The 24,379-nt window shown below is 39.7% G+C and overlaps 1 protein-coding gene across 1 annotated transcript in view; it reads left to right on the top strand.

The window, feature by feature from the left end:
- The first annotated feature begins 367 nt into the window (after positions 1-367).
- ALKAL1 (ALK and LTK ligand 1) overlaps positions 368-24,379 on the top strand; it is a 36,214-nt gene continuing 12,202 nt past the window's right edge. Inside the window, exon 1 of the mRNA XM_075495708.1 lies at positions 368-674. Coding sequence (XP_075351823.1) covers positions 368-674 — 307 coding nt within the window. The remainder of the gene's footprint in view (positions 675-24,379) is intronic.

Genomic DNA, 24,379 nt, shown 5'->3' with positions numbered 1-24,379 from the left:
GAGAAAATCCCCCGCGAAGCCCTGGACCGCAAATACGCGCGGCGGGGTTAATACCTTTCCCCTAATCCGTGTCTATAAATGCGCCCTCCGGGGCGCCGGGCGAGCGCGGCGGGGCTGCTCGGGGGCTGGCGGGGAGGCGCGGCGGGGCGAGCCGGTGACGGCCCGTCGGGTCTCGCACCGCGCCGCCTCCGCGGGCGCTCCGCGGGGCTGCGCCCGGCCCGGGCGTGCGGGAGCGGCGGGCGGGCGCGCACCGCCTCCGCGCCCGCGGGGGTGCTCCCGGGCGCGGCATGGGGGGCGGGCGGGCGGGGTGCGGGCCGGGCCTGGCGCTGACCGCCTTCGCTCTTTGCCTCCTCCCAGCGCCGCAGAGATGCGAGGGGCGAAGAAACGCCAGGCGCTGCCCGCCATCGTGCTCCTGCTGCTGGCCTCGGCCCCGCCGCCGCCGGGCGCCGAGGGCAGGGACGTGCCCGCCGCCGGAGCCGAGCGGGGCGCGCTCCTCGACCTCCTCCTCCAAGCCCTGGGCGACGGCGGCCGCCCGGTGCCGGCCCGCCCGCCGCGGCGGGACCGGGTGATCTCCCGGCGGTACAGCGGCGGCGGCGCCCCGCCGCCGGACCCCCGCGCAATCGCCGCCGCCGCCCCGCCGCCGCCCCGGCTCTTCGCCGCCGCCCGCCACGGAGGTAAGAGCCACCGCGCTGCCCCGCGCAGGGAGCCCGGGGATACAGCCCCCGCCGGGTCCCGTCCCTGCCGCCTCCTCCAGCGGCCAAGCCCGACGGCGCCTCGGCGGGGCAGCCCGCTGCAGGCGGGAGGGGGCGAGCGGCAAGCGGAGCGGGGGGTGCTCTCCCCATCTCCGAGGCGGCGGCCCCCGGGGAGGTTTCTGCCTTTGCTGGGGTCGAGCCCCGCTGAGGGCAGCGCAGCCCAGCCCCGCGCCCGTGCGGGACCCGGCATCGCGGGGGACGTGGAGGGGGAGCAGCGTGATGCCCCGGCCCTGCTCCCCGGCAGGAGTTCAGCTATGGGGGGCACCCGGGACACAAGGGAGGAGAGGGTCACTCGGGCTTCAGCACCTTCTGCTGGGAGGTCAGTTGTGGCCACAGTTGATACACAGCCCCTCTGAGCAAGCCTCCCAACTTCCCTGTGTTACAGCACAGCCAGCTGTGAGGAAGCCCCGTTTCTCCCAAACTTAGGAGTGCTCCTCTCACTTGCACAAAGGAGAAATGACTGATCTGAGAGACAGATGTCTGGACTTACTCCTTTAAACTTCCGCTTCAACGTGACTGATTCCCATGTGATGCATTTTTCTAGGTTTGCTGGGACAGGTGTGGGAGATCCGGGCTGTGCTGGGCATGGGGGCTTGTTTCACCTTCTGGAGTATGCTCAGGCTGGGACAGGGAGCTGTCTCTCTGGCACTGGCACAGGTCAGGCCCGGCCGTGACACGCAGGGGCAGTTCAGGGCCAAGCCCAGCTGCCTGGTGATGTTCACAGACTCTGCTTGGCCAGGAGACCAGGCAGCGGGTCACCTCTGCCGCAGCTAGTTTTGATGCAGAGCCACGCAGAACATTTCTTACTGGAGTGGAGCTTCCCGAGGGGTTTGTGTGGGTTAGTTAGGATGGCGCAATTCAGCAGGAACGTTGTAGTGACTGTGTCTTGTCTATAGCCCACTAACATTTTTCTCTTGTTGCCTGCCAGAGACCCTACTGGAGAGAAACCAAGATGAGGGAAAATAGGGAAGTTTGGTTTCTTAGCGATTTGTGTCCCTGAAGAGCGCCTTTGTGGCTGATGGCTGGGAATAGGTGAAGTCGAGGTGCAGCCCTCCCCAAGTCGCACTGGTAGAGTTGCTCTTCTCTGTCCAGTGGTCTATTTTAAAGGAAATTAAACCCCATTTGGGAAAAACTTGAAGTTAGGAGACAAGTTCAGAAGTTAGTAGGTGAGTAACTGATTGGTAGGGCAGGCACTTGCACAGTGAGATCACTGCACAGTCTAAGGAAACTGGACTAAAAAAAGACAAATCAAGCAAAAAGTAATTAATGTTCTGGCCTTGGAAGCTTCTGCTGAGTGTGATCTGCCCCCAGTACTGAGCGGTCCATCAGTAAGGGGTTGTAGTGTCCCAGTGAACTTCCAGATATTCTTGCTTTTTCAGAGCATTAAGTCTCTGGTAGTTAAGCCCAAACCAGATTGTGACAGATTTGTTTGCTGACAGGAGAAGATGCTGCTGGTTATCAACATGACTGGTCATGAGTGATTACTTAATGTGGCTTGAATTCTTTATGTGCTGTGAGCAAACCCTCAGTGTATGCTTTTCCAGGAAAAATGTAAAAGGGTCTTTTTAAGGCAGAATACATGAAGCCTTACATATGTCTTCTTTTCAAGAGAACGAAGGAAAGAAAAGTATAAACTTGAGGGTAATAGTTACTAGTATCAGGTGGCTTGAGGAGAAAGTCTATTGTGGACAACAGTATCTCCCATTTGAGATGTTCACTGCTAACTAAATAATTGTATTAAGCTGTAAAATATAAAGCATAAATATTTCATAATATTTATATAACTATGAAGGGGAATTTTCTTGAATTCATCAGTATTAAACATAATAAGGCTTTGTTTTCTAATAATTCTTAGTTTTAGTAACTATACTGTATACAGAAGGGATGGAACTGCTGAACATCCTTAGAGAAGTTCTCCACTTGTCCCTGGTGTAGGTGCAGTGTCTGATGGGCAGCCACAAAGGTAGCTTTCTCTCCAGCCTAGAAAGGGCAGATCTACAGTTTAAAAAATAGTCAAGTTTTCATATTAATTCCATTTTTTAAGAACAAACAGCAAGGATACAAATTAGTACCTGTTGTGATGGTGTGTATTTGTTTTTTGGGATAGAGAACTGTGACAAAGCTTTTCTTACAAGTCATCAGCCCTTTTCTTATAACTCCTGTCACCAACACATGAACAGCAGCTTTTTGCTTCGGCTGGTAGTACCTAAGTGTCAGCCGAAGAGAATGGCTCATCTTGCCATCAGTCAGGAAAGGTGTTGCATTCAGCTGACTACTCAGCCAAGCATTTAAAACTGGAGTTATATATTTGGATTGTCTGTTATTGCTGAAAATCAAACCCAAATGTCTGATTTAAAAGAAAATTGAGCAGCCCAATTGCTTTTGTTTGAAACAAAAACCATTCAGAACAGTGCTGTGTACAGAACAGAGCATGCAAGAAGCATCATTTCTCTGTGTTTTCTCTTTTTTCTTTTATTTTCTGAGGATGCTACTCTGTATTATCAATGAGATGAATAGCAGGAGAGATGAAATGTGCTTCCCCTCCTGTTCTTCTCTTCCCTCACTCTCAGAACTGGTTCCAGCTTCAGTCTAATCACACGATGAGCTAATTAAACTCACTGAGCAGCACCTCCACACACACCTTTATTTTATTTTATTTCATGTGGGGGCTTGGTTAACCATTTGCATAGTGAGGAGAGCTGGCCTGGAGTGCCACCGGGTGAATTTTAGGAGCAGCACAAGGCAAATGGCTGGAGCACATGATCAGGGGCAAGGTTTGAAAGGGGATGGGACCTCCTCCTTACTTCGATGGGGACCTGCTCATTTAGCTCAGGCCATAATGGAAAAGCACAGCATCATAGGGTGACTTCAGTGAGGCTGCAAAAAGAAAGGTGAGACACTAACTGTCAGACATCCTACGTGTACCACTCAGTTATAGATACGTCAGTAAGATTTAAAAGCAAGAGTGGTTGCTCTGTGGTGCCCTGTCTGAATGTGGCTTGCAGGTGATTCAAGGGCAGGTCCTGGGCTAGAGCTATGTCATGGGAATAACAGCTGTGCTCTACTTCATGCGGGTTCGTTGGGCGGCAAAGGGGCACGACAGCACTGAAACAGGATGGACGCTCAAACTTGCCCTGCTGTGTTGGGCCAGTGAGCTGCTGTGACCTACCTGGAAATGACTCTTTAAGTCTTTTTTTCCCCTTAATAATCAGGGATATATTCCATGTCGTGTGCTTCTTGGCCATATGAAGATTTGTATCATATATCTTGTAGGACCCAGAAGGACACCCACATATGCAATAAAGATACCCGTTTCACCATCACTCTAGCTGTCTTAGCATCTTATCTCCTTTAACCCTACATGTTCAAAAGTCTTATCTCACACAGATCTGTTTTTCTTGGTGACCCGATTAATGAGAGTGAGCATTTACTCTGAAGAGTATATCCAGAAGACATAATGTATTCCAACTAACCAAAAAGCAACCTTCATCTTTTCCTAGGGTTTCTGGTAGGATATCACTAAAAATACAAGTTGTTCCTTTGAAGTATTTTATCTAGTGGGATTAAATTTTCTGTCATAGCATCCTTTACTTGCCTGATTTCCATGAAGTTTCTATGTTTGAGTGTGGGGTTTTTTGGCACTAAGAAGTGTCTCATAAAGTTTTTAAGCTTAGTTATGAAAGCTCCTCAATGGGCAGTCTTTTTCATAACTATCCCGTTTCTGATGCTTAACTGTGGTCAGTTTTTTAATGAAGAACCCAGATATGTATTTTCACAAAGAGAGGATTCAGCATCAGGTTATTTTTGAATGTCACGTTGAGGGAACTAGAATAGTTCATCATTCTTTTCAGATTTTCTTTGTTACCTTTATCGAAACACTTTACACAGAACCAAAATAGCTTCCATGTAATTAGATTAAAAGAAGTCTTGGGAAATAAAAAAGTCTACATTAACTGTTCTTTCCTTACATATTCCCCACGATAGTGGAGAAATGAGCTATCTAAATTTACAAGGGGTAGGGGGCTGAAATTTGTCTTTGTGCTGGGAGACCAGCAAGACATTTTAAAACATTTTGATTAGTTATTTTTCAAGCATGAAGGAATGAAGATAAATATTGCTCTCAATTTACCAGTATGTTCAAATTAGCCTCCTGAGCATATCTACTTCAGATTTAGAATAACATATCAGAGAAGAGAATTTAGCCCTCCAACTATTTAAACTTTGAGGTTAAACTTAAGAGTTCAGTTTTATGCCAAAATTTCTTACACATCAGCGGAAGAAAACTGTAAGTTGTCCCATGACATGGTGCTAATTTAATCATTGTTCATAATGAGCTAGATTTGAAAGATATGTTTGAGGTTTATTTTAGTTTACGGTTGAATCAAAACCATGTAACCTTATGTAACGCATAAGAAAAGTTTCATTCTTTTTACTCACTTAAAAAATCTCTTGTAAGTGTAGTGATAGCTACAGCTGGAAGCCCCTAATTCTGCAAGACGTGCTGTGCCTAATACTAAACTACTTCAGTGAGTGTAATTACAGATCTGGAATGAAAAAAGGAGACCATTGAGGAATGTAAACCTTGTCTCTAGGAAGTTAAAATGTATGGTACGGCATAACACAGAGTTCTTTGTAATACTTATGTTGTGTCCAATTATTATTCCTATTAATAAAATAGCTTTTTTTTTTTTTTAGCATATTGTATTAATAGGCACTGCTGGGCATTCAGGAGGCTTAAAAGATGAGAGTTAATAAAAATTACGATCTCCAAAATCACATTTACCAAAGCAGTCCAAAACAGACATTACCTCAGAAATTAGCAAAATAGTGGATGAAACTGATTTAAAAGAAGAATAGCTGTTACATTAAAAAATCAAACTAAATTTTGTTGGCTTACAGTAATTATTCTTGATTCCACATATGAAGTTTTTAATAACTTATTTTTACAGTGAAGTTGGTGGGTAGTATTTTCCGGAACAGAACCAGGCAAGTATAGTCTGCTTTCAGAGGCTTAATATAATCCATATTCCAAATGGGTAAGGGACTAATTTTTCTTTATTTTCATTGAGATGGACATGATAGGCAAATAAATTATAACTCTGCATATTCAAGATCCAGTGGTTAAAAGAAAATATATTCTCATAAATTAACAAACTTAATGAATCATCAGATATTATTCCTCTCAGCAGAACATCTATATGGTGGGCTCCGTGGGGGAGTGCAACTATCCTGGGTACTGGGAGCAGTATAGATGCCATAGGACAATATGCTGCCCAGGCCAGTGGTTACTGAGGCAGGATCAGAGGGGCTGCGAGGATCTCACCACACCATGGTGCAGAAATATGAACAGTCCCAATGAATTCAGTGGGAAAAAACATTATCTCTGCTCGTACCAAGATTAGGTGTCAATTCTACCCCCAAAATACAAGTAGGCAGGATATATTTTTGTTACATAGTGTTTCATTTGGGTGAGGAGAAAGAATTACTTTTCATTAAATGTATTGATAGCATTCTGATCTCAAAGCCATCCTCAAATTTTCCTTGATAAATTCTCCTAAACAAGTTGATATTGGCCACTTTTTAATGACCCATTACTTACTGTTTCCTGTAATAAATATATAGTTCCACACACTGATAGGTTTAATTCTGACAAGTGCATATTTGTAATTGTATTTGTATTCATAAGTGTATTTTGTTTTTTCCACTTTTTTTCCTATTTTTAACAGAATGAGCATTAACTTTACTGCCTTTCATTCAAGTCTGCTGTTATTTATCACCAGCATTTCATTCCAGAAAGTGTTACCTTTGTATTAGTTCCCCAAAATGCAAGATGTCCGTGATCGCAGTGCCTCTAGTTTGCGTGCCGGCTTTCTTAGTTTCTAGTTCAAATAAGTCCCAAATGCTGCAGAGAATGCATATTCCTTCAACCTTCAGTTCCATTTAAGTACTCAGATCTATTATTGTGTCCAGGTCCTTCATGGATATGATGCCTTTACAACCTGTAACCCTGCTGCTACATTTCTTTTCTTGACTGCTTGGGTTTTTAGGTGTGCCTTGTAATAGCAATATTGTGTGTTTGGCAAACATGACTGCCAGGCAATAGAGCTAGGCCACAGAAGGCATCTGAAATCTAGGATAAGCCAGAAATCTTCCGTATCACAGTGGAGAATGTCAAGCCCATGGACCACCCCTGACAACTGATGACAAAACATAGTTGTTAGCAAAGACAAAACATAGTTGTTATGCACATGGAGGTTTGAAATATAATTAAGTCCATCAGAGTAGTCCTTCAAATAAAATGATGACACTGGTTCTCCAAGGGGCTCTGTTCTTACTTCATTAATCACAGTGCAGACCGAGGGTGCTTGATACCTTACAGTATCGACCTGACGTTGCACGCTCTCCTGGCATGTGAAAGGAAAAGCCTTGCGGAACTGCAATATGCTGGGCAGCAAACATGTTGGATGGCAGTATACTGTGCCAGGAGCAAGATAGGATGTCAGCATATGGAAAAGCTTTTTTTGCTGAGCTATTGCGTACAAAAAGTCAGTGACTTTTTCTTTATTCAATATGAGGAGATCTTCTGGTTTTTGTTTTAGCTCTATTTCATATTTTTATAAAAATTGTTTTTATCATGACAAGGGACACAATTACTAATGTTTACAGTCCTAGCCCCAGAAAAGTCAATGTCAGAATTTTCACTGAATTATGCCAGGATTGGGCCTGAAGTACACCAAGACTCCTCCAATATGCAGGAAAGTGAATAACAAAGAGAAGTTTAACTTCAAATTAGATCCAAGTGCATAACTCTCTGTAACTCAGGAACTATAGCATGTATTTTGAGTTAGTCTAGCTTGGCTCTGAGCCTGTAAGCAAACTGAAGAGTCAATATATTTTGTGGTTTTTTCTTTACTGTAGACACGATTTTTCTATCAAGAAAGAATGGCAGCTCTCTGTGTTTTACTGCTTTGTTATTTCAGGTGTTAATCTGCTAGGGAAAGCCTCTGAGAGGTGGGAGAATGGTAGTGCACAGGTGTAAGGCTTTGCAATACATTTATTGTTTGGTAGATAGGCTTTAGTCTTGAAGATACACTGCTTCATGGCTGGAGATGATTTTGATTTTTAAATATGTATGTATACAGGGAGAAAGATGTAAAAAGATGAGAAGTGTAACTATACATACATACATATGTATAGGCACACGCACTCATCTTTTAATTAATGGGGTTTTGGGGCAATTTGAGGGAGAAGGATGCGGTGTTTCAGACCTGCACGTGATTTGAAAATCACAAATGTGGCTTATAAATGTAGACTGTATTTTCCAAAGTGCTTAAAACAGCATAAAAATCATTGCTATAGTAGTCACTGTGCAAAGCTATAAGCAAAAATCAATGAGGAACCCAAGAAAGATGCACCAACTAGGAAAATAGCCACTGGAAGGCTGCAGAGAGAAAGGGGAGGCTGGTTCCATATCTAAAGCATACGTAGTGCCACTGTCCGCTTTGGGATTGGTTTATTCTTAAAGAAGATCTCTCCAAGTGACCTGAAAGTAGTTTGTAGAAGGGGAGAAATATCCCCCTTATTAATACTTGCCTGTTTTCTAGAGAATTAAATTTTTCAGTGGTGTTTATCTAGTAACTTTTCACTAAAGTGAAAGGTGAGCAAATCTTATTTTGTGAGACTTGTTCTAAAACATACCAAGTTAGTGCACTTTAATACCCAGTAAAAGCATTCAGCTTTTTTCAGTAAAAGCATTCAACTGATGTTGTACTGAAAAATAATATTTTTTGATAATTTGTTGCTTACATGTGGTTTTGATGATGAGGGAGAATATTAAAACAGACTGTTAGGAAAGAATATAATGGTTTGTGAATGTATGCACACATGAGCAATGTTACACAGAAAGAGACACATTTTTTTAGTTGGAAAAAATGTGTTCTCTGGGACATTTTTTTGTTTGTTTTGACACTTAAGCACTTGCATATACACCCTGCCCATGAGACCACAACCAAAACTTATCTCTGGTGAAGAAAATATGTCAAAACAAAACTTGCAAAATGGCTAGAAATCAGAAGAAGATACACGATGGAAAGCATTTTGCTAGAAAAAGTGCAGCTGATCTCCTGTGTTAGCCTCAGTTGATGATTAGGCTTTTCTATTCAATTTAAGGATGAATGCTTCATTTTGTCACTTGTGAATTAGAGGTTACTAGTTTAGTGGAAGTCCTACAGGCTATTCATTTGTGTTTTGGGCATTTTTAATGTCGGTCAATTGGAAAACAGTTGCTCCAGTGAGGGAATTGATTGAATATTGATTACATACTGAGGGTGCAACTCTTTGTCTCTAGGGTATAAACGAGATTTAACACATGAAGGATCCAAGCATTTGATTGGTTAGTGGCCATTTTTATGTTATCCTATGTTTTATTATGTCTGCTGGGCAAAAAACCATTGATGTGCAATGCTCCACTGATTTTACTAAAACTGCATAAAAATGTGTTTGTTTAATACGGGCTTTAACACCAATGGAAAATACTGTTTGGAGTTACAAATTGTGGCTATTTTTAAATCCTAATATTTTGTTTTTAAAAATACAATTAAAATGGTCATGTAATCTAATCAAACCAAAACCACTTACGGTAAAGGCACAACTTTGCATACTAAGAATATTTAAACTCTTTTTGTAAGTTTTTTTTTTTAAAAGTCTATTAGGCCTTTCTTTGTCAATTCAAGTAAATTGGTTAGATTGCATTGTAGTACATGTTCTCTTACTACATGATTTGAAATCTGTGTCTTTGGCTTGAAGAAAAACATTTCAAGTTGCATCAGTAAAGCAACTATTGTCATGCTCCTTGCAGATTTTGGACAACTTCAGGAGTAACATGGCACAAATCTAATTAAGGCTTTGCTACTTAAATTATGTTCTCCTTTTTACTTGAGCCTGTAAAAAAGAGGTGAAAAGCAAAATAAAACCCTACTGGCAAACAGTCAGACACCTTTTTTTTCTTAACCCTTACTGTTTATGATATCAAGCTGTATATGATGTGTTTCAGTAGAAGGAACCTTTGAAATGAAATATTAAGAAATGCATCCTCATCAGTATATGTGGCAGTACTGGATATATGCACTAAATTAATAAAACCCTTAAATCCCATTGGATTAAAACAGTTGAGGAGATAGCTGTGTTGTTATTACTGTAATCTTGATAGAGTAATTACTTCTTCCTTGTCTGTTAATGGCGTAGCATGCCTAACACATGAGAGACTTCTATTTTGTCACTGAAATTTTAATTTAGGAAATTTAGGAAAAATATTTTCAGAACTCATCTTTTACACAGTGGACAAATACTTACGGCCAAAACATACCAATATGAGGATTTCTTGTGGTTTCTGAGAAATCTTCTGGGTCAGAAGACAATCTAGAGCAGGCTAATCGCTTTCATTTTATGCTGTGGGCCTAAAGTTTGAGTGGACCTGTTGGTCAGTACTAATTTAGCAAGATACCCCATACAATTTGTGCTTCCCATTATTATATGATCAAATCCCAAGTTTGCATGTAAAGTTAACAGACATAGATTTCCCCCCTTTATTCAGTAACAAGCTGCTTTTCCAGATGTCAGGCAATTTTCAGACTTTCAGAAAAGTGATTACTACAAAATAAATCATTTGTGTGGATAAGACCTGCACAGGTACAGCAAATTTAACACCCAGATGTACTGCTCATGAACATAGTAACTCTACATCACCTGCATGGTGGAGTCAATCCGTGTGTACATATGTGATTCAGCTGCATGGGACTATAGAGGATCCCTTATCTAAGCTGCAGTCAGGGCTTTCAAAATCCTTAAACCAGATCCAAACTGCACATTTATACTTAAGTCCACTGACCCAGAACTGAGCAGCACCTCCAGAAAAGCCTTGCTTCTCCTTTACTTTTGTCTGGGATAGCTATTCCTTTCCTGTCAGAGCAAGGAGTGAAACAAGGAGTAAATCTGGAGATTAAATAATACTAACAAGATAAGTGTTATCTTAGAATAGGTAGAAAACCTCTTGAATATTGAGGGTAACAGTTCCTTTTCTCTGCAGTTACACTCTCCATCTCAGAGTACCAGAATATTATTAGAACAGTGAGAGCAGTATTAAAAAACAGAGAAACATTAAACTTGCTCAGTCCCAGCATACGGAAAGTGTTTTCTGGTTTTTATTTAAGGCCAGCACTTTCTGCGCAACACATTTTGACCCACTGAAATGTGTAGTTTGCATGTATTTTACACCTGCTTATGATCTTCTAAGATAAGACCTACAATATCAGTATGTCTAAATAGCTCACTACATTTGATGCATTTATATGTAACACTCAAATAAATAGTTTGATCCCAGTATCATTTATAAGATGTCTCCTTAGGTAACGGTGATAGGGTAAAATTACCTTAGCCTGAGTATAAACATGGCATATGTTCACTGGGAACACGTTTAAGATAGCAGTTTAGAATAAAGTACTTATTAAGGGAGAAACTGTGGTTATTAATCTGTTACGATAGTTCTGAATCTGTTCTAATTCAGAAAGAAATAGAAACATTTCTAAAATAAGCACAGGAAATGTAAAGTACAGTTAAACATTACCATTTGCACAGCAATCAACCTGGAGCCTATTCATATTTCAGAAAGAGCAGGGTCTAATTAAGCTTTGGCAAACTCAGTTCTATTTCCTTTCACTCTGATAGAGTTTGCCTGTTTGTCAGTGCTGAGTTTGGCTTGTATGCAGCTAAGCACATGTCATCAGCTTTCATTCAGATGATTCAACTAGTTCATATATTGCTTTTGATGTATTGCAGCTGTTCTTGTGTTTAATTTATGCAAATATTCTAGAATCTACATTTATTAGCAGCCATGATAGTTAAAACAGAATACTTGCATGGAGTACTGCAGAATTTCAAGAAGTGAATTTCCTGTTCATATTTGTCAATGTGTAGTCTCTATATCTCTTTCTAAGAGTGGTTCTGCCTTCGGTCAAGAGCTCTCCAATAACTTTCCAGGCATAATTTGGAGACTCTGGATTCAGCTGAAATGTCTGCCTTGATAGTTTAGTGATTTCAAATAGCTCATAGATGAATGAATGGAAATTGTTATCTGTTACAGAAAAAAAATTATGAGTAGGACAAGATAGCTTCAGTAAATTAATGTCTTGAGTAGTTTGACCGGTCTTACCTATATGTCTCATTATTTTCAATGAATTATCCTTTTATAGCTTAATGAACAGTTAGTATTGTAATATATCTTTCCTCTTGGAAAGAGTGAAGTACATATTCACAGCTTAGTATTCAAAATAGCGAAGGTTTCATAATACCATACATTTTCCCATTTGAATTGCTTGAGGGATATCCTAACCTGTTTATTAGAATCTCTTAGGAAGAAAGAGAGCTCTTTTGCATAAACTCATACATCAGGTCTGTAATTATTTTGAGATTTTTTCTTTTACTTTTCAAAATAGATATGTATTTCAGTGTTTTCCGTGTTCACATTTCTGACAGAGGAGAAAAGAAGAAAAAGGGAAAAAGGGTGCTTTTGAATTATGCCGTAGTGCTCATCTGTATGTGTGTGGTGCTGTTCAAGAGGCTCGCAAGGCAAAATATAATTGCTAAATTCTTTTTTATGTTTCTTTTTCAAATGTAAAACTTGTCAGAATATGTTAATCTAGATCTATATCCATTCCAGTTCTAACTGTTTTCTAGAGTGATCACTAATCGTAATAGCAGAAAAGTAATTGTATACGCTACATTTGGCTTATTTCTTGATCCCACAGCATTTTCTGATGGAAACAGGGATTTACAGAGAGGAAAAAAAAGAAATCCATGCTTCTTAATGTTCTTTTGCCAAACAAATATAAAGGTCTCCACAGGCAAGGATTAACTAATACAAATATGCTTTCTGAGCAGCTATTGAAGAATTACTAATAAACATCATTATAGCTGAGTTCAAGATATTCAACCTTGTAAATATATCCTGTTATAATTTCATTACGGTTGGCTGAAGCCCCAGGAGAAGCCAATGTTTCAATCTCTTTGTTCAAGTCTTAATGAATTATTGGAAAGTGACTGATTAGAAAACATTGAATCAGAAGGGGCCGATGCATTCTGAATGTTACTCTCTTTGATATTGTTTACCTCCCAAGTTGACTCATTCCTTGGCCAAAAATCTTGGTACACGAAGCTGTGAGCCTACTTTGCTGAGCATGTCTGGAAGTCAAATGTGGTAGGTAGCTACCTAGTTACTGAACGTTGTAAGTGTTCATTGAAGCTCACACCTTAGAATAGGATTCTGCCCAGCAGTGGGGCACAACTGTGTTGTAAGCTAAAGGGGATACAATGAAAGAAGTGGAAGCCCAAGTAGAAGTTTAGTTTCTCCTTAGACTAGACACACTTTCCATACTTACTCCCCTACTTTTTTTTCTGTTTGGTGGATCTGCTTGCTTCCTGCCTCCAGTTGCTTCTGAACTCAATGACTCTTTGGCTGTCCAAGGCAGAGTCTACACTGTAATATCTGTGAAAATATCTGTTTGTGACACTCGGGCCACTGCACACTGGTGGGTAAGGGCTTGGGCCTACACTATGTATCAGCATATACTCGAGCTTTCTCTTCTGGAGAGCTCCAGATTTTAGGTAATGAACACGACCAGAGGCATAAGGGATTAGGATGTGAGTGCATCTTATCTTGAGACTGGAGTCAGATCCTTGACTAATTCTTTGACAATGTAAAACATATTCAAAAAGGTGGATGAAGTTTGAGTAATTGGTGCTGTCTTCACAGTGGCTTAGCGTTGTTCCACTGTTTCGCACAGCATACTTACGGGGCAGTCCCTCTGTGGGGATTCACATTTCCCAGCAGATCAGTTCCATACTGGGACGTTGCCTAAAGTAAACTCAAATAAGAGCAGTGATAAACTACATCCTGATTTTTTCATCTCTGTTAAACTAGTCTCATTTAAAAATCTTTTCATTGGGTACATCACCTAAAATAATGTAAAAGGAGCAGCCGTTAACCACAAGATTCCCCACTCAGGCAATGGTCGACAAACACTCTAATCACACTGTGTGGTTTTTTCAGTTGAACTTGTCTTCGGGATACACCTTAACACAGCCTCTGCTCTCTTAGGGTGGAGAGCTGCGTTTAAAAAGTTGGCTTGCTTGGATTGAGGGTCTTTTCTTTAAGGATGACCTTGCAATATGATTAAATTCTTAATCATGGCCTGCACAGATAGGAGTGACCTATAGTTTAAGGGTTCAGAGTTTTTGAGGTGTCTCATTGGTAACGCGCCTTGGACAGATCCTCAGTTGTATGTCTTCTGAAATACTGCAGAAGGAGCATCATAGCAGACTATGTTTTCACTTTGGTTACAATAGCCTCCGGATTATTTAACTAGATAGCTTTAATTTGAAGAGGCAAGTATGCAGGCTAAGAATATTTGAAACATGGTAATGAGGGCTGTAGCCAAGCCTCTTACTCTTTCACATAAGAAGATGGCGAAGGTTCAGAGGGTGCAAAGGAGGAGGAAATAACATGAAAGCTGGTTTTGCCAGACAGGTAAAGACTTATTCATGCTGGGAGAATCTCCAGCTGGGAAAATCCACGGTTGTTATAGCCTTTGTGCCACCAGAATAGAAAAAAGGGTTGGCTCACAGAAGAGAATCTGGCTCAAAGAACTTAAAATAAATATCAGATGTCAGAGCTGTGACTTAATTGTTTAGCTAAGTAGATCATGTGAATTACACACAGATTGAGGACCTGGTTTTGTTTCTATTGAAATCAAAGAGAACAGAATCAGGCCATACTCTCCTTCCAGTGTCTTTCAGCCCTCAAAACTCTGCTACTTGAGAGTACGACAGCTCCTAGAATCATTTCTTGTACCAGTCAGGAATACAGAGAGCTGCTAGTACACAACTGCTTTGTGTTTTATTACTGTAGACATAAGCTAAGACTCTTAAGCAGAATGCATTTCCTTAGCTGCTGTTGGTTTTTATTTCAAAATTTGACATTCAAACAATGACTTCTGCAACTCTAACCATGGAAATTGGAACTCCAGGTTCAGACAATTTCAAAGAGATCCATTGAGATATACATGTATTTTCCTCCTTTTAATGCAGTCTCAGATTACAGATTTGACAGTCTCAGAATTAGACCTATGCCCCAACTCAAAGACATGAGCTTGTAAATATCCCCTTGAGAAACTGTAGTTCTGAAAGCCTTATAACTTTATAGCAAAAAATTATTTTTTTCTTCCTTAATGAACATATAAGAGATGTTTGTTACCTTTATGAGTAAAAGGAAATGAAACATTTTTTCTCTTATTTTTCACTATTGCATGTTTCCTTTAGCATTTTAAAATTCTCTATTAAATAAAAAACCCCCATGTTTAATCATGAAGGCTTTGCAGGAGTGAGGAAACTATCAGAAGAAAGACAATGGCAGCTGAAAACTTGAAAGAATTGGTTAGTTATAACCAAAATTAAATTACCTGGAGCTGACTGACAATCTTACATTCAGGAAGAAGGGAAAGATTTTGGGAGAAGGCTTCACATGTGCAATTGAAAGTACATTTCCATTACCTGGCTAAGAACCTTCACATAGTTCTACTGACAGAGTGAAATATTAGTAGACAGGTGACAGAAAGAAAAATGTTTGGAAAGATCTACAGCCAATTTTCAGACTGACATGTATTTCCACAAGTTCTGGCTGGATGATTTATGACTGTTGGTACAGCATGTAACTGATGACATTATAAATGAACGGAGCACAGAGAAATTACTTAGTATCATATTTCTGGACATACTCTGAAGATACTGTGGGAAATATTCTGATTTAGATAGGATGATTTTTAGGTGCTGGTTTCTGCATTCACACCACAGAGGGCATCAGAGGGTGGCAAGCACCTGCGTCCCCTGGCTAGCCAAGGTTCAGCCTCTCCAAGCTCATGATGATAATACTACCATTAGTACAGTCTTTTAACCAGCAACAAGGTGTGATTTCTTTTTCTGAGAAATGAAAGCACTGTGTCTGAACACTTAATGAGCAATTACTTTCCTTTCAGAAATGATGAGTTAAGCAAAGAAAAATCAAAGTTGGGGGGGTGGGGCAGAACATAATATTACCAGTGTTGAAAACCCTGAATAGTTTACAGCAGGCAAAAACTATCTTCCCCATCCCCTGTCCACCTATCCTGACATTTCAGACATGATTAAATGCTTCTTCTGTAGCTCGAGTGAGTTAGCTCCCTCCAGCCTCGTGTTATGTCCTTCCCACAGTTCAGTGCCCAGGCTCGGGGAAGCCAGCTCTAGGGGTAATCCATTGCCCAAAAGAGAATGTTGAACTGGAGGCTGGCAACCCCTTTCAGGCTGTAAATAGTCATTGCTCTGCTGAGGTAGGAAGGCCTCCCTGGAATCACTGTTCATGCCTTTAGTTGCCTTCATAGCAACAATTGCTGCTAACTATTCCTGTCACTCCCTGTTCCCACTTGCAGCTTGGCAGAGACCAGCCAAGGGGAGCGCAGGGAGGGGAGAAGGCAAAGTGCAATAGCTGGGCAAGAGTAGGGCATGGGCAGGGAAGAGTGGGGGCAGTGGCTGGCTGGGTCCTTTCCGTGGATGTGAACAGGTCTTTATCACCCTCCCATGACTGTAAGTCAACCTTTTCTGCTGCTAAGACTACTGGAGGGACTTAGTTAAAAATAGTTTTCCTCCATAGCTTCTGAAGAATTGACCTAGGTGTCCTTCTCCTGTTCCTTGTATCCTGTGGAGGTGCTCCAAGTGATATAGGATGAACACCAAATGCTTCCATGCCTGTTTCTCCTACTTTTGTTCTCTTGCTTCTGGATTTGTTTTCCAGCCTCCTCCCTTGTACTGTCACAGGTGCTTTCACTTTCATAGGGTACGGTAATACGGATCGCAGGGGGTGGGAAACTGAGACAACATGAGCAGTTGTGGTGTCTCAAAGATGGTCTTGCATGTTCAAGTTCTAAAGTTGGGTTACAAAGGAAAGAATTTCTGTATCTTTCCCAAGTAGTAGCATAATAAAATCAAAATAAGCAAACTTAAGTAAAATTTGTATGTATTTGCTTTTTTTTCTCTTACTGTTTTGATTTTCTGAAAGTTTCTGTTGAAGGACTGATTTCACCTGAAGCATAAAAAAACCTAGAGACAAAAGTTTGTCTCAGAGGCCTTTGTGTCACTTCACCTCCCTTCACTTGCATGAAAGAAGGCAGGTGTCCCACAGGTTGTGCTTGGGAGGGACTGTGTTGGCAAGAGTGCCATGTAATAGCACAGGAGCTTTGACCTGGGCACTCTGCTTTCCTTATGTCCTGTGAGATCCTGTAGGGAGGTACAAGGATTATGGGACTAAAGTTCTCACTTTCTTAAAAAAGAGGACAAACCTCACTTTCATTAACTTTCTACCACAGATGAATGGAGAGGAAACTGCAGCAGTGAAGAAAATTTAGCATTTTTATTTTCCTTTTTAGAATGCAGTACAAGGTGCAGTTTCACACACAAATGAGCACATAATGCCTTCTGAGGCAGCATCACAGTTGTGCTCCTGGCCTTTTGGAAAGAGAAACTTGGAAAAAAGTGAGCTGCTTTTAAAGTTATCTGTCTAATGATGTACACCAAAGTTTAATTACTTTTCATTAAAACAGCAGTGTTTTACAATCTGAAACATCCAAAAAGGAGCTAGGTAATGGCCATTTTCATAAAAACTAGCTGAATCAGTAGGGTGGTACTTACGGATTTACCCTGTGCTAGAAATGTGGCAAGGAGCTTGAGACATTTAATTTCAAATCCCATGTACTCCTTTGTATTGTAGTAATAAATAAATTGAATTAATTTAGAAACTAACTCCATTTAATGATTTGCAGTAAACAAAGAATGAGGGAATTAGCAATAAAACACTACAGCAAACAAATATATTTCTTCTTGGGGTAAAAGAGCATGTTTTGCATGGCTCGCCGTCATATATTTACAAACTTGCATAGTGTTTATGTACGACTTGGCATTTAATCAAAAGGACTCTGTGGGGGTGGGAGTAGTAGGGATTCCAGGAGAAATTCCTCCCTCTTAGGTGCTCATAGGCATGACCTAATGGGGATAATAGCACTTAGAACATAAATGAGATAGTTATTTGTTGAATTAAAGCTAGTATTTCACACTTAGAATCGTATGGCTGGAAACTATTGGATTTATTAAATCCAGCCATCTGCTATTTCAGGCAACGTGTCCTAGAATCTTGTTCATAACCTTTTCGAAGAACTGGAATGTGCCTAGCTAATGTAAGACTTGTCTTGCACGTTTATCAGTTGGCAGAGATAAATACATATCCCTTTCTTCTTGAAGAAAGTTCCGAGTCAACTTAGCCTTGCTTTTTTGAGTTACTATTTATATTATATTATAGTATGTACAGAATCTCCCATATTGTTTATAACAGTGTCACTAAAGCTTACTGCCCCGTTGCTCAAATAAAGGCTATACATCCAACTGAAATCAAGTGTCTAAAGTTAGTCATCTGTTTTCTTGGTACCCACCTGAAGGTCTCTGTAAATAACAATACAGCTGAAAAATATTTGAGTCCAAAATCCCTTCCATAATTCCCTTGCAATTATATTAATGGTGTGTTGATGAGGGAGGGGGACTATGCAGCCACCAGCGAGAGTGGAATTTGACCCTGGTCACTCTACAAAGGCAGCACTTCGAACTATTTCAAGACTATTTTTAGAAATCTTAAATTTTTTAAAAAAAATATTCCCTTCCAAACAAAGGGGGAAAAACTAGAAATTTGAAATACTCCAAATCTACACCAAACTGTAGTGCACAGATGTCAATCCATCAAACATGTTATGAGGACATATAAACATATAGTTCTACAGACAAAACCAAGGCATTCTGGATTAGGAAAGCAGTATGCCTTTGCTCTTTATATGTTTTTTAATGTGTTAATTTTCTCACTTTACTACAGTTTGTAGAAGGTGTCCTTATCTGTTTTTATAGTCAGTTTTAGGAATGCCTTTGTACAATACTTTGTGTATTTTTAAAAATGTTCAGCATTTGCAATACTGCAATTTTGGTGGAACCAAATAGATTGCAGTTAGTCCCTTGTGAATGCCCTGTGAATATTAATCTCCCTGGGTTTAAGGGAACAACTGATGAAGATAAGGCTTACAAGGGTGAGTAAGAGAGATATGACATAGGTGAGTAGAGACTCTGGGATAAGAATGAATGGTTGGCACTACATGTGATGGATTGGCAGAGGGAAGAGAGGAAAAAAATAGAAATTGTGACTAAATGCCAGACTGAGATTTTACAAGCTGGTGCTTCCTTTTGTGCTCATCTTTAGCACATTTAAGAATTACACTGATTTTTTTAATGTAGTGCTCTTGCGAGTGGTGACTGACATGGTAAACTTTATCAGCTGTAATGAAAGCAGACCCTGTTAGGCTTTCTCTTTGGGGTCATACCATAGTACTTCTAAACTGACTGATGTCACAGCTCTCTTTATTGCTCAAGTTCCTGATGAATGTTACAGAGTAGAGACTTTTAATTTTATATATGTAACACCAGATGCTGTATTCATAACTAAAGTTGGGAGAATTTGAGGATATATCAATTACTCAGAATTTCAAAGGAGTATTATTTGCCATGCTCACATCAGAAAAATATTACTGGAATGAATATCAGGGAAAGTAAACATTCAGTCACTAGTTTAAGTATCCTTAGAAGCACCGTTTCAAACCTGGACAAGTAAATAAGCATGGAAGCATTTATTTGATGTGGGAGCAGAACTAGCATTTTAGGACTTGACTATTGAGGTACAATCATATATCACAATGTGCATGCCAAATATTCTCTATAAATAAAGTTGAAATACCGAACAAAGATTTTGTGGACAGCAAATAAATCCAAAGAGATTAAAATACTGTTTATGTCTACTCTTGGAGAAGCAGAAGATAAATTGACCAAGTTATTCATTATGAATTCTTAATTACACTCTATTTGTAACAAGTTCTAGAGTACACTTTGTATTCTGAGACTGAAAGGGCTCCTGTTAGATGGAGTAAATGAGAAGCCTAGTAAACTCCGCTCTCAGAGCAGAAAGGTATGCATAAGTACATTCAGCATATTCTACATTCAGTAGATGGCAGTGGTATGCAGTTGTAGATTGATTCAGGATTTTCTCTTGAGCAGACACTCTCATCTCTGTGAATCCAAGCAGTGTTGTTTTGGGGGTTTATTTGAGGCTCTGCTTTTCAGAAAAGAATAAGATACCAGATAATTTTTCACCTGCTAGAGCAGACAGTGATAGAAAATGCAAAAAATTTTGCTAATTTATTGTAATCTTCATTACACAGCACTTGGAAGAATCTGGTAAGTTTTGAGTTTCAAACAGTGGTATTACATAAAGAAAGGAATGCATCTGTCTGGAGCATTGACTCATTTTCCATCTATGCCCCATGGAACTTAGTATGTACACATCAAGGTCTCAAAATAAAAGTATTCAGTAAGTGGGAACTGTGTGTGTTACTTAACAGAAGTAGTAACACAGTGACGTCTCGGAATACTGTGCACAGAAATAGATATTTTCCCTTGTCTAAAGGAATGAATTGCAGATCTGTTGGGGGAAAACGGGGGGGGGGGGGTTGTGTGTAAGCAAACAAATTACTAAGACGATTAGAAATTATTATAAAGCTTTTAATTATGGAAAACTGGAAGACAAAGAACAAAACAAAGGCAGAAATACAGTTTGTGTGGTAGAAACCATAGATGAGGCAGCTAAGATAATTAAATTACATCATTTGAGTAGGTATTTTCTCATATGGCAGTTATTTCTAACACAAATAATAGAAAATGTTTAATGATTTATGATTGGTAATGATGGAAGGAGTTGCTCTCTGTTGCACAAAGCAATGTTTTTTCTTGCCTCCCTATGGGAAACTGCAATAGAAAATGCATTAAATATATCAGTCTGTGAACTGAGTTGTAACACAACCACAAATTTGTCCTAAGGATTTCGAGCACTCTTGGACAGACCCCAGAATCAATTGGTGGTCCCCGAGTAGGGAATACAAATGTCACACATTTTCAACAGAGAACTGCATACTCTGTTTCTCTTTTGTATCTGACAGAGTAGCCAGAGAAACATTTCAATCTATATTAATATAGCTATTGTTTGCAGAACAAGAAGTAACACCATTCTGATAGCAATGCAATAGCAGCATGAAAAAAATAGCATTTCCAGCATAGCCAAAGCTGCTGGAAATCCTGTTTTGCAGGTAAGAACTTTGTCCAGCCATGGGCCCAGAAGTAAGAGTTTTGTGCAATCTGGTCACAGCCAAAGTCTAATAATGAAAGTAGGAAATTAAGACCTTTTAATTGGTCGGGGTACTGAAGAAAGAAGTATATGTTAATTGATTCAACTCTGCTTAATGTTACCTGCTGCTGAGGGCTGTGTTAGGAGCCGTTTTCCCAAGCACCGTGAAACCGCCATGTGGCAAATGCCCTAGCCAGGGAGCGGGATTGACTCCCTGTGACAGCTGCCCAAAGTGGTGACCACATATTTCTGTCTATGTCTAGCAGGAATATCTGGGTCAGATCTCTAGGTGCATGCTTCAAGCTCCATTTATTCACAGGGTATTTCCATATATATCCATATATTCACAAGGTACCATGTGATTCCCATGTATGACACTGTAGTCAAACACGTATGCTTTACTCAACACCACACTGTACTCTTATCAATACAAGTGTTAACATTTTTTTCTCCACTAGGATGCCTTATCTTTGCACTGTTTTCTATTTTATTTGTTGATTTTGAGCAAAACTCGGGGCTTGTTTTTTTTTTTTTTAAGTTAAGAAAACCCTCAGTTAAAAAAAATCTGAGGCTGTACTTCTCTTCCTAACATTTGTAGAAATCATTACATATGTAAATTAAGGCATATGGAGGAAGGATGGTTTGGGTCATTAAGGCTTCTGAATATCTTTTCTGTGTTTTTTTTTTTAAAGCACTGCTTTTGTAAACATTTAATGTATTTTTAAGACAATCATGCTGAGGGTACTTTTCATCCTGGCATTGCAATGTCATTCCATTCACTCATGTTTCTAGTATATCACTTTACTTGGGTATTTTTCTCTTCCTGTCTATTTTCATCTCTGTTGCTTAAGTTCTTCTGACACCTCATCAATTTCTTTATGAATTTACATTTGAAAGATTTTACTATCACTTTTATCACCATACATTTTATTTTTCCGTGAACTAAATCCATCTTGACATTGCTGAACATATGCAAACCTACTACTGCTGGTGTTTCACCTTGTAGTATTGTCACAGTAGACAAGGGTTGCCATCTTTAGGCACTATGGGGAGTTTCTAATAAATGGGGAGTTTCAAATAAATTGCACTTGTCTATTTTAACAAGTACTCGAGACAGTTTTGCTGACAGTGTTCCAATATTTGTAGAAGCATGATATTTCAACCACTGCAAGATTTATTCCTCTACTATGAACAAATACAGCCTTTGTTTAAGTTGAAGCTTTGGAGAGTCTTGTCCTTCTACATGTCACTTTTAATTAAAACTTTATTAACACATACTGTGTTGTAAGCAGGTTCATAACATGAAATGATCTTAAAAAAAAAAAAATAATCACATGCTATTTTCATGTGAAGACAACATCTTTAGAAGCCTGCATCTGGGTTTATAATAGAGGAGTCAGCTGCATCTCACTGCTGACAGTTTTCTTCTGTCATTTTACAGACAGAAAGAAGAAAATACAAAATAAAACATTTGCTTTCTAAATGCCATAGTTACAACTTTAAACAAAATATGTGGGAATTAAGTTTTTCATAAGATTGTATGATTGTGATGGTTGTGCAAAATCTAGATTAATCTACATTAGACTAGGAAAAATTGATTATAAGGTTGGTAATGCAAGATCTTCTGAAATGTATTGCTTTATATTAAAATAAATTTGGCTTGAAAAGGATTCTAAAGTAAAAGAAAATATGACTAGGAAAGACAAATAAAAAGCAAAGAAAGAAGGGTAATTCTAAAGCATTGCCCTTTCTGAAGAACAGACAATTACATTAACTCAAAATGACTTTACCAGAATGAATAAAAAACATATCAGGGTCATATAACCATTATATGATATAATAAGATGTATTACCATTGCTATTGACTATATCTTGGACTATGTATTATGTTGGAAAAAAATTTCTGTGAGGTCATAATCATTTCAACTGCCTAACTCTGTTAAGTAACTTCTTGAAATGCAGAACAACATAAAAATGAGAAAAGCCTGTTATTCCATCATGTGACATGTCATTTCAAGGAATGTTGTACAAAATAACAGTGCGTATTCTGAATTAACAATGGATATTCTGGAAAACAGATAATTCTTAAACCTGGCTAAAGATGCCAAGCTTTAAATACTGTAATTGAAGTGTGTTATGGAGAGCACTTTAGCACCTGCATGTAATCTGACAAATATAATTTAGGTGGCAGACAAAGGTATAGTGATAGCTAACGTAATTTCTGGTTTTATGTTCTGTTGAATATGCTTATGTTTTCCTGAAACATTTACCTGCCATGGAGAAGTTTTCCATAAATGGTCTAAGAGTTGATTTTTTTTCTTTTTTTTTTTTTAGTAATTGAGGAAAAATTGCTTTGGATTTTTTTTTTTTTTTAATGCATGAATATTCTTACAATAGGAGAATATCATGATTCTTGATGAAGACCTTTTTTCTTACATAGAAAGATTAAAGGACTTGGCCAATGAAGCAGAGCCTGAGCTCTGCTACTTCACATTTTCTGCGCTTGCCTACAGTGCAGTGAGACACTGTAGATCCTCCTGGTGTAGAGCTGGACTAGGGCAAGATCTGGAGTAATTTTTGCTGTCTGATTTACACTGCTTCTCTTAATAAGCTAAAAATAAGCAAAGGCTGCCTGTGGGGGGCATAAACAAATTGAGATCTTGATTTTTTCTGCCAAGGTGATACCACCTGAGGATGTGGAGTTTTTGTGCCCCAAGCCAACAAACTGTTGCGTGGATTTGGCTTATTTCAGTGCTGTGAGCACAGCTCTTCTTGTTATTTATACTACAGCAGGACCTGAATTTTCCAGGCATGATTATGGTGACATGCTGCTGGAGACAGTGCAAACACAGGGTAAAAATCAGCACCTGCTGTCACAGCTTTGCAGTCTGAACAGACAAGACACAGAGAGACTGAAGGCACAGAAAGGTGAAAAGCCTGATCCAAGGTGAAGAAACTGTCTTATGTTGCAGGTTAAGCATATGCTTAAGCCCAGGGCTGTGGCTTATTTAGTCTTCTACCTCCCTGTAATCATGTCCCAATTAGTGAAAAATTAAACAGTGATGTCAGCTACCAGGTGCTGAATAACAACTGAAAAGCGCACAGAATAGTTTCCTAGGGAATTAGCTTAACAACAGTGGTTTAAATCAACTTTGGAAAGTTTACAACAAAATGAAAGAGTGGGGAGCTGGAGCAGCTTGTTGCTCACTGCTTCTTAGCTCAGGCCTTGCTAGCTCTCCCCCATCATCCCATTTATCCCAGCATGGGATAAAACTCAGGCAGATGT

The sequence above is a fragment of the Mycteria americana genome, chromosome 2 (genome assembly GCF_035582795.1).
Source record: "Mycteria americana isolate JAX WOST 10 ecotype Jacksonville Zoo and Gardens chromosome 2, USCA_MyAme_1.0, whole genome shotgun sequence".
Classification (NCBI taxonomy): Eukaryota; Metazoa; Chordata; class Aves; order Ciconiiformes; family Ciconiidae; genus Mycteria; species Mycteria americana.
This window is presented reverse-complemented; position numbering and strand designations above follow the sequence as displayed.